The sequence below is a fragment of the Aspergillus glaucus genome (genome assembly GCF_001890805.1).
Source record: "Aspergillus glaucus CBS 516.65 unplaced genomic scaffold ASPGLscaffold_36, whole genome shotgun sequence".
NCBI classification, from domain to species: domain Eukaryota; kingdom Fungi; phylum Ascomycota; class Eurotiomycetes; order Eurotiales; family Aspergillaceae; genus Aspergillus; species Aspergillus glaucus.
The window spans coordinates 120,958-131,832 of NW_019170488.1; the positions used below are offsets into that span (position 1 = coordinate 120,958).

The 10,875-nt window shown below is 46.5% G+C and overlaps 2 protein-coding genes across 2 annotated transcripts; one reads left to right on the forward strand and one right to left on the reverse strand.

Annotated features, from left to right (window-relative positions):
- Positions 1–114: 114 nt before the first annotated feature.
- Positions 115–2,395, reverse strand: ASPGLDRAFT_86137 (uncharacterized protein; the record flags this gene model as incomplete). Its single annotated transcript, XM_022550370.1, has 8 exons — positions 115–434; positions 508–728; positions 778–1,245; positions 1,304–1,587; positions 1,653–2,080; positions 2,133–2,230; positions 2,282–2,305; positions 2,363–2,395. 8 exons carry the CDS (start codon positions 2,393–2,395, stop codon positions 215–217), a joined length of 1,776 nt encoding a protein of 591 aa, XP_022395748.1. The 3' UTR covers positions 115–214.
- On the forward strand, positions 2,260–4,178 carry ASPGLDRAFT_53088 (kinesin family protein). Its single transcript, XM_022547899.1, has 2 exons — positions 2,260–2,340; positions 2,414–4,178. The coding sequence occupies exon 2, from the start codon at positions 2,629–2,631 to the stop codon at positions 4,000–4,002; it is 1,374 nt and encodes a 457-aa protein (XP_022395749.1). The 5' UTR covers positions 2,260–2,340; positions 2,414–2,628; the 3' UTR covers positions 4,003–4,178.
- Positions 4,179–10,875: the final 6,697 nt, after the last annotated feature.

Genomic DNA, 10,875 nt, shown 5'->3' on the forward strand with positions numbered 1-10,875 from the left:
GATATCAAAGTTGGTTGCGGCGGGGGAACGTCGGGCCGGTGTGCTGTGCTTATGTAATAATTTAACTATGCAAGCCCTGGGTTATTCTACATCGAGAAGTGATTCATTTCATAGGCACAAGATTATTCATTGAGTGTTTTCAAGGCAGTCTCGCTTGTTATGAAAAGGATCATGATCGCTTCGTCTTGTCCATCGATGGACACCGGCCAGCAGATCAATTCCCACCCGATTTTGCCCGTTGACAAGCCAAGGCCATTGCTGCCATCACGATCATAATTGGTTTCAGGTCCCCTCGCTCCTTAGAAGCCTTCTTGACAGTGTCACTAGTCCAGATCACTAAGGCAATATCCGCTTCAACGTCACCACGTTCAGGTGATCCAATGGCATTGAGGCACAGAATAAAAAACGGGACAAATTGGTGAAGCAAGATGAGACTACATAGCAAAGAACATGCCCTTGATTAGCACAGCTCTAGATAGCCGTAGATCTAATTGGGTTGGAATATACCTAATTCCAAAGTGCGCGTGTTGATGAGCCGAAACTAAGAGAGACTGGAATGTCTGCAGAGACTTCCTGGCAATGTCCACAGTGTGATGCGGTAACCCATCACTGCCCTGGTTGCACTTCTTCGATTGGTAGAAAATGATGAGCATTTGGTAACTGCTGAACAAGAGATCCATGCAAAACCACGTATCGACATGGTTAGTGGTCGTGCTGGATAATTCCTCCTTTTCCCTGGGTCAGTCGATGGTCTCATTACAGGGACGGACAACGCACCGTGTTCCAATCGGACATGAGGGACTGTACTTCTGCAGTAAGGCTATCGATTGTTTTGTCATATGCTTCCGTTTCCAGATCGGGATTAGAGTCCACCAGTTCCAAGTATTTGAGCGCGACCAAGTTCAGACGCATCGATGCCAGAAAATGAATCTGAATAAACCGCGTAGCCTCATTTTTGACCCCATTGATAGAGGGATCAGGCAGGTTTACTGACCATGACCCTTCCGGAATGCAGGCTGGCTTACCAAAGGACAGGCGGAAAAGACAGTCTGTGCGCAGTAGATGCCAGAATTCGAATCGCTTTCGATTCTTTTCTACTTCAGTATTACCCTCTGTGGGGTTAAAAGTCTGTTCATTGGGACTCTCATCAACGGAGAAATATCCCAGAGCCCTAGCAATTGTGCAGGCTTGACCAAAAATCTTCCATGAAAGTTCGCTGTTACAGCCCTCGAGCATCATCGATAACTAATTAAGTTGTCAACTCTCGTCTTCTTCAGTGCGGGTGACTTGGGACTCGTCTTACCATAAGAAATGCTGCATATAAGTCTGCGGGCGTATTCTTGACACTGTCCAGCCAACCGTCAACTAACGTCATGCATGTATTGTAGAGATATTGCACAATGCCTCCCCTTCCGGGGCAATCATCAGTGCTCAGCATAAGCCCTTGGAGAAGAACGTTGTAATAAATGATTTGAGATGCGTAATCTAATTGAACGTGAGGAATTTCCAGTAAGTCCGGGATAGCTATAACGAAATTCTCCTCCAAGGGAACCCGAAATCCCTCAAACTCATATCCAGTATAGTACTCTTAACGGGGACGGATGAATCAGCGGGAAGGTGTTTCGTCAACATCAGACGGGAATAGAACGTACGGTGTATCCATTTCTTAGCCAGCTCCTTAGAGATCCCAAATGCAGGCTGGCCTTCTGCATGTGTATCCTCCACACATTCTATCTCTGTCATTGCAGAAACGATTGCTTCGATGCAGCGTTCGTTTTCAAAAAAGCGAGATTTCACATGCGCCAGGTGGTTGAAAACGTTGGAACGAATGAATGATCTAGCCCCTTGGTCACTGATATGATTCAGCACTGTAGCCACCACTCCTCGCGTGGTTGGAGTATGGATTTTGTCGTTGTTGGGCCCAGTGATGTCTGAGTCATCGGGTGAAACAGACATTGATGACGGATATGCATCTCTGGGATCTTCCGTGTCTCGACCCAGTCTACAGTGATCCTCCAGGCGCTCTAGACGGTGGAGTATACCGAGAAGAATGTCTTGATTGTAAGTTTCAGTGATATGACTGCACGTCGTTAGTAACAATAGTTGGTCCAAGAAGAGAGGGAGGGAGTGACCTTCGCTTCTTAGCCCGTGGTTTTCTGGACAAATATATACATTCTGCACCGGCATCCTCGCACTTGTCGCATCGAGGATCGACTCTATTGCATCGAATCTAATCTTCTCGTCATTGATTCTTGCTTACTGTCGAGTCGAGACCGATTACCTTTTTTGACTGACAGCGGCTGCACTTGACTCTGTTCTCAGTAAAGATGTTATCCAATGGTATGGTTTACTCTTAACTTACCGATATTTGCTTTGATGGCCTCCGCGAGCTCATTTTGACGATGTTGTCTAGGAGGAGACGTTCAAGCGGGGGGTTGCAAAGTCCGAAATACCGGGCACCATGAGCGGGGATTGAAAATTCCCGAATGTCCGTATCGGTGAAATTAGGGTAGGTTGTCTCCACTACAACGATGGGCTCGACTACATTGTAATACATACCGATTTTCCCTTTTCTTCTTCTTAATATTTTAACCGTTCTTTTCCAAGAGCGGTCACAAGGGCTTCGACATGCATCAGTTCAACGTGTTTACAAGATGGCGACCGTTATCAACCGACAACGAACAAGTGACAACACCAGAAATCAAACGAGAACATAAAAAACACGACAACTCCAATATATCGATGTCTATAGCACCACCAATTACCGAAAGACAACTTCCATGGAAAAGCAAAGCTGCATTCACCCAAATATTCGAAGCCAGCGACAACAACAAGGCAATCTTCGACGCGGTGGTCGCACCCACACTACCACAAGTCCTCGCCGGACAAACTTGCAATTTCTTCGCTTATGGTCACTCGGGGAGTGGAAAGTCGCACACGATTATCGGATACGACTTTGACAACTCGAGCGAGTTTGGATTGTGTCTGTCAGCGGCTCGTGAACTGAGTGAGACGCTGGAGAAGCTCAATGCAGATAACTGCGACGCTTCCTCCCGACTCGGTATCGGATTGCGTATGTATGAATTGCGTAAGAACACGGCGTTTGACCTGCTCAATAACCACTGCAAGTGCCATGTCCGCGAGGGCTATGATGGGCAGACGCATATCCGCGGCGAGACTGAAGTACTAGAGGGTGGTAGAGTGAGAGTGCGTCCGATCGCTACCAAGGCTTGTTGGAGCTTTGATGACTTCCGCAAAGAGCTGCTTGAAGGTCTAAAGTTAAGAGCGACTGGCACGTCTACTGTGCATGATCAGAGCTCCCGCACGCACGCAGTACTGGAGCTTGAGATTGTCACAAGGGCGTTGCTCGATGCTCGCGAGGCGGTCATTGAGCGACAGTCCGAGTTAGTGCCTGTCGCAAAGTGCGCGACTGATATATACATAGAAGAGAACGTCAAAGGCCTCATACAAACACCGGAGGGCAAGTTAGTTCCAAATCCAGACTACCAGATCGATCAGGCAAGCATCGACGCCGCGGAGGCGAAGAAAGCTGAGTTCGAGCTGTCTGTGCAAAGGGCAGAAAACCACGTCAACGAAGCTCTCAAATCCTGCCGCCATTCATGCCTCAGTGGAAAGTTAGTGTTTGTCGACCTGGCCGGATCGGAATACTGCCACGATAAAACAGCCCCCTCAAGTCCTGGACCAAAACAGACACCGCAGGAGCAACAAGAAGCTCGACAAATCAACACTGACCTTCTCGCTCTCAAAGAAGTCATCCGAGCGAGGGTATCAAATCAAAGCCGCATTCCGTTTCGGTCATCGCCTCTGACCATGGTCCTTCGTGGCCATTTTCTGGGCAATGATGATACCAAAGGTAGTTCTTCGGCAATGATACTCACGGTGTCGCCTGTGTCAGAGCATTTCGCTGCTACTATGAATACATTGAAATATGGGAATCTGGTTGGTGTGGCCGGTGGGGATAGAAAGAAGATCATAAGGTAAATGTTGAGCTCAGGGATGTTTGAGTGAACTGGATAGCAGTAACAATACTCAGTCCTACGACTTCGTCCTGGCCGCAGTGAGCGGCATCAGGATATATATAGCAACAGTTATATATACCGGCAATTAGCGAGAATTGTATATAATAACCACCAACATCCAAAATATAAACAATTAAGTCCTTATACTACATCTCAAACAAGTATATCAGAGCATACAGCGTACTATGGTAGTAGATCGCAGTATCTACTCATCTAGGGCTGAAGTATCTATCAAAAGAGAGACCGGAATTGAATTCTACATCGGGATTAGTGCTTTACCCCCGATAAATGAACACCCTTGAATATTTGGGCATTCCGAAGTTATGAATTGTTTGTTTGCTTGCTTGTGCACAGCGACGGATGTCGGCTGTGACGAGGTCGTTGTTTACGTTTACATGGCTACAACTCGACCAAGCATAATCCCCCTAGGGCCAACACGGAACTCGGTTCATTCACGCCGGAACAGTCTTTGTCCTCTTTGTCGACCAATAGCCCGGATCGAAATCAATGAATCTACGAAGTAAAAGAAAGGGACCGGACCTGTGACACGTGGGACCCATAAGCATCACTAATCAAAGAATCCCTTTATCATATCGTAGTATCAGCTGCTCGATTTGATGATGACGGCATGTAACAGCTAGACGGTCAATCAAAGCGCCAATATTGAATAAACCTGACAGCCAGCCAGCCAGATAAGCCGTCATATCCATTTACGCGGTTGCCTTTTCCGAATGACACGACTGCAACGTAGTGGGCTTAGACCCAGAACAGAACAAGGAAGTCTCAATCTATGCCAGCAGACGGATTCAGCTGTCCTGTACGCCGTATCACCAGCTGACACTTCCGTGATGGATGGTTAGTTGTCCGAGAGACCGAGGGTCGAGGCAGGGTGGAGGTCGCGCAAAGGATGGTTGCCCATTCATCGTGCATCTCCTGGGCATAGCTATTGAGGGACCGGAATCATAACCCGGGCCAGTAGATATCAAAGGAAAAAAGAAAATAAAACCGGTCTCCAATAAAAGGATGCACCAGTTTGTGATACCTACCCGGTCGATGCACGGTATTCCCACTTTGTGACATCCATTTTCAAGATGCAGCCTCATATGAAAAAAAAAAAAAAGAAAACCAGGGACAAACAAAGCAACGCTCAATTGCAGCACGAGTTCGAATACGACCGGAACAGGGTCCGACAGGACCCCTGGATGTTGGCTGAAGCTCGATATAATAATAATTATATGGTCAGGTGTCTGTAGTGCAAGTACGTCCCGATAAGATTAGAAACTGGCCGAGAACGGTCGCTGAGATTGTACAACCACGTTGGCCGATGACCTCCTTGGAATTTGGATGGTGAGAGTAGCAGTAGCAGTTAGTGTTCAAGGATCAGCCAACCCAGAAATGGGAATTGTTAGGTTTTGAACATGTCTGTCTGTGCTATGCAGCAGGCCTATGCGTATGCAGCAATCCACATCGGGAGGAATCGCCAGATGACCGGCTATGGTCAGGGAAGAGAGTCTGTGCTGTGCTGTGCTCCATACAGAGTCCTGAAATCGAATTAAGATGCATGACGGCCGCAAACGGCAGGCATCAATGCTGATGAGGATGATGACGATGAAAGAGCCGAATCCGAGGTAATACTAAAACCATCATCCATATCATAATATTGAATGTAATGCGTATGAGACAAAGCCGCGGCTTCGCGGTGTTGCCGAACGCGCAATCAGGATCACCTTGACACAGAGGCAACAATATAATGAGAGTTCCGGCTGTGACTCAAGGTTCGAAAAAAAGAAAATAGAAAAAAAAAAAACAAAATTATGCGATGAACTAGTCGGGAAAATGGAGGAGCGATGATGAGATGGATAGCATACCATAGTTTAGTCCGGAGTAGAGAAACTCGTCCACGAAAACGAAAGAAAGGCGAGAAAGCAAAGAAAGTCTACGCTAACCCAATTGGGTTATATTCGCTCTGCTCCCCGCCGCGGAATTCACCGCTGTAAAATTACATAGTTACAGGTTGGATACCGGACTGGTTGGCAAGAAGATCCATATAAGCAGCAAGTGGGATTATTGAATCACAATGATCTGGATGATGGGCAATGGCCTCGGGATGGCAGAATGCATCTAGCCAGTGGTTACTCAATTAAGCCACTTTAGAGTCAGCATACATGCATCTCAACCGCCCATCCTTTTCCATTAAAGAAAGTCACACAATGCTTTAAAGTCTACATGTACGTAGCACTATTAAATAGTGCAGAGATCAACTGATGCGTTTGCCCTTGTGTCCCATATTCTCTAATTCCATGCTTATGTGCATATTTTAGTACATACTATTATGCTCATGCATACTCTATCCTCGCTTAACAGGTTGTCATTGACTATGACCAGTTACGCGTTAGACTCCACCTGCCCAGATCCGTCTGTATCCGGTCCAGAGTGGCGGCTACATAGTCGCTCTTATGGACATTTAATGCTCTGTTGTAAGAATCTATATTTGGAGTCATCACTAGTACTCCAAGAAGTGAGACAAGCCAGATCCGTAAGGTTCCAGAAAACCATCCTTGAAGTATAACCGCCTATCTTGTCTGTACAAGTATGTCTCTACTGAGCGGGGAAGTCTCAATCTCCATCCGGATGCTGCGGAGTGATAATTCTGATTGTCCAGTGTCCTCTGTATGGAGCACAGTTGGCTTTTTGATAGACACAGATTACAGCGTGCAAAGTCTGGAACCGTGTTTGGGTTTCAGGTGGCTGCAAAACCCAGCCGAGGTTGGATGGTTAGTTCTATTTGCGATCCTTGCTCCAGCTAGCCTAGTCAACTCTGTACAAGTCCACGGAGTATCACCTGGAGAGTCAAAGACAGCTTGTTTGCGGTTAATTCGTATACAGAAGTACTGCCGCAAGGATTTGGCGAGCAAGGAGGGAGAACAAAAAGAACGGGACAACAAGGCTAGACCTGTACCGGTAGTAGTATGTGCTGAACTATGCATAGAGCACTCTACTCCAGGATAAACCTGTAGGAAACAAACAACCACGCGGCTCCATTCTAGATTTGTCAAAGACAAATCTCCGACTGAAAGAATGAAATGTATGGAGTCTTAAGTCTACACTGACCTCGCGTGCACTTTACGCGGGTCCAGGTGATCGACTCTGACAAGGCATAATGATGATAATATTAATGAGTCGGGGAAACCGATGTGCTCTGTACTCTGTACTATTCGCTGCTGTCCATAAAGGTATATCCACCTGCAAAGAGAAACCAGGATCAAAGACATGACCAGACCGGACCCGCGTGGATGTCGGAGTACGGAGACGGAGAACGGCGTATGCCCATATCCATCATCATCATTATTGATTGATTGATTGATTGATTGTCCGGAGTTAAACGGAGACAGAGTACAGTAAAGTGGCGGTACCAGAAATGAAGGAGTTGAAAGACGGCAAAAGAGGCGCTTGGTTTCGTATCGCCCGACAGATCCAACTCACAAATTGAATTGCTGAATTTTTGCTCGTTTCTCGTTTCCCATCCCGCCTCCAGGAGATAATCCGAACCAATGGTCAGGGAAATGCAAGAGGCTGCGCACTGCCTTCCTTTTCTCCCCCATGGAAAGGTGGGTGGATAGTCTATTAGTTAGTCTACGGAGTTAAAAAAAAAAAAAAAAAAGAGGGCCAGAAATCCTGCCAACACTAAGACTAAGATACCCTGGTCCTCGGCATACAGAAGTTCTCACTCAGAGTTACCCCGAACTTTGGTCTGCCAGGTTGTTAGTTGTTAGTTAGCTAGTCGATATACGCACACCCTGTTCAAAAAGAGTTGGTTGACTTGAGAAATAGTTTTCCGGACTATCGCGTATTCCGTACTATGCACACCGAAGAAGAAAATAAAAAGTATCACTTCGCAACAACTCGTCGCGGTGACCTCTTCTGGTCGGGCGCTGACTGGGCGATGATGTTCTTCAGTCAGAAGAACAAGAGCGTCACCATGGATCACGGAAGGTACACTTTGTGCATAGTCTTCTCTCGTACTCTGTAAGAGTTATCATTTGGAGTCAGACTAGTCGATGCTACTACTACTACTACTACTACTACTACTACTACTACTACTACTACAGTTACTGGTCATCGCCACAATTATTGGTTCTACTCAGGACTCAGGGACTCCGTGTTCCGACTGTGTCGTCCGTGTCTCTGCATCGGATATACGGTGTACGAGCCTCATCTGAAAAAGTTTGCCTTGCTCAGCAACATACATACGTAGTAAGAAAAGAAAGAAAAAGGAAAAGAGTGTCAGCATCCGGAGTATGTAGCACTGTAATGGAACTTCTCCGTCTACGGACAGCGCCCGAATAATGAAAGCGTTCGTGATGTGTATTTATTGCCATCTCGCGCCCAGACCAGGTCTCCGTGCTGTACTCCTACGGATAGGCGTACGGAGCCTCCTACCAGTATTTGCAACTCATACGGAGGGCAGACGATCCGCAAACAGGTTTACCGACCATGTTTCGTTCTGTTCCCTGTTATGTAACGATCAATCAAAGTCTCCCTGGTCCGGATGTGCATAACACATGATAGTCTGCACTGATAGTCGCAGCTCATCAGCGGAATCCCCAAGACTACCGGGCGAATGAGAGATGTCGCATGGACATGTTTCTGTATGAGAGAGTCAGAGATGAGGTACTATTGAACTGTCAAACCGCGGACTGGGATCACGGCGCGAAAGACGGAAAGTCGTCCGGTTGATGTCAGCCTGGCCTAGCCACCACTACCATCACTGGCTTTCGGATATGAGGGTTAAACAGGAAAAACCGCGGCGATAAGCAGAGGGGAGAGGATCTTTGGGACGATCGAAGAGTGGCACGTCCATAAGTTATCGAGCATTCTGACTCTTACGAGTGCTTTGGTGTACTACAGAGTTGCCCCGTACGTAGTAGCACTACTGCTAGCAACAAGTGCCGAATGCAGACCGTCGGAAATGACCAATTTGCCTTACTTTTCCCTTCTGATGGTCCCATAAAAAGTCAAATAATGAAGCAAGAGCGAGAGAAAGAGAAAGAGAAAGAGAGAATCGACGCAGGTGTCCAGCCAATGATAGACCCAGGAATATTTTGTGGTTGATCGGTTCCATTATAACCGTGCCTTCGAGATCAGTCATAAGCCTCTCCTGTATGCACTACTCATACTACTCTGTGCTAGTATCCTGCTGTATCCATACCGTGTGCTCTGAACCCGGTTGAGAATGAATATCGTTCCCCTAGAATGGCGGCTGTACGACGGTCTCGGTCCTCAATACATAGTACGTACTTGTGCTGTCTCATCTCAATAATAATAAAAAATTAAAAAAAGTAGGGAAAGAGAAAAACGGAAACGAAAGCGAGTGACCGACCGACGGAAGGGTGCTAATCCGTTTCCTGTTTAGCGCCCTAATCCATGTTAATGCGTTGATGCTAGGAGGCCATGGCTTTCAGGTGAGCCATGGGGGGATGATGATATGCCCGGCCCCTCTCGTCGCCATGGGATAGGATAGGCGCACTCCCACAAAGTACTCCGTAGGCTTGCTCCATACTCGTACAGGTCATGTCGTAAAGAAGCAGCCGCTTTTGCTTTGCCGCCTGCGTCGTCGGTGTTGGAATGGATTCCTTGGCCGGGATGGATGGAGCAAAATGGATGGATAACAATGGATAAACGGGAGTGGGACATATTATCGTCGTCACATTGTCACCATCACCGCCATCATTATTCTTATTCGTTTCCGTGTTCCGTTAGTGGTAGAATCACCATCGGCACCATATCATTTATCCATCATAATCATCATCCATAATCATCCAGATGTGGTTCGGATTCGACACGGAGCAAAGTCTGAAAATGGTGGTGGAGGGAGAGAAAAGTGGATTAAGACGTGTGACTCGTTTCCAGTTTAGCGGCTTTGCCTGCCGTGGTAATTTGGGTAATTCTTGGTATGTATGTACGTATGGTATGTATGAGAGTGGGTTGATATAACCAGTCAGAAACAGCTATGACCAGCAACTGACCGTTGTTCAGCTGTCCGTGTGTGGTATTCTAGCGGTAACCAGCGGTAACCAGCGGTAATTTTGCCTCCTTTTCTGACTAAAAAAGTCTTTACCGTATTCCCGTGCCCATCTTTTTTGCCTCTCGGAGAAACTAACCAACTAGCGATCAACCAAAATGTTGTTGTGTTGTTGTTGTGTTTCTTTCTCCCTTTCAAATTTTTTTTTTATTACCCACTCCTTTTTGTTACTTCTCCGTGGTGTGGTGCAAGTTGGCCCCCCTAGAACCATTCACCCGTTCGGGGCGAAAAAAAAAAGAAAAGAAAAGACAGTTGCAATGCAACACATCCACCAATAACGTCGTTTCTTTTCTCTCTAACCTTCTCTTTTTAGTGTGGTCTCTTTTTTGCATACCCTGGCTCGGCCTCTGACATCAACCGGTACTCTGTACTTGTAGTCCATAGTTGTAGTGGTAATAATAACGCTAATTAATTCACTAAAGACAAGACTGACTAAATGACCAGACCAAGAACAGACAATCCGTCTCCGTCCATATCCATTCATCCATACTCCGTACATACTACTACTACCAACCCGGAACCGACCCAAACGAGGACCAGAAAGGAGGATCAACCCTCTGGACCTGCGTCCGGGTCAAACTCTGTCTTTCTGTCTTGTCTTGTCCTTGTCCACCTTTTTTTTCCTTTTCTTTTTTTTTTTTTTTCCCTTCTTCTTCGGGCCCTTGTCTAAATGCTCCTAGACGAGGATTGCCTGTACACTCTATCTCTGTACTTGTAATATTTAAAAAAACAAAAAACAAAAAAAAAAAAAAA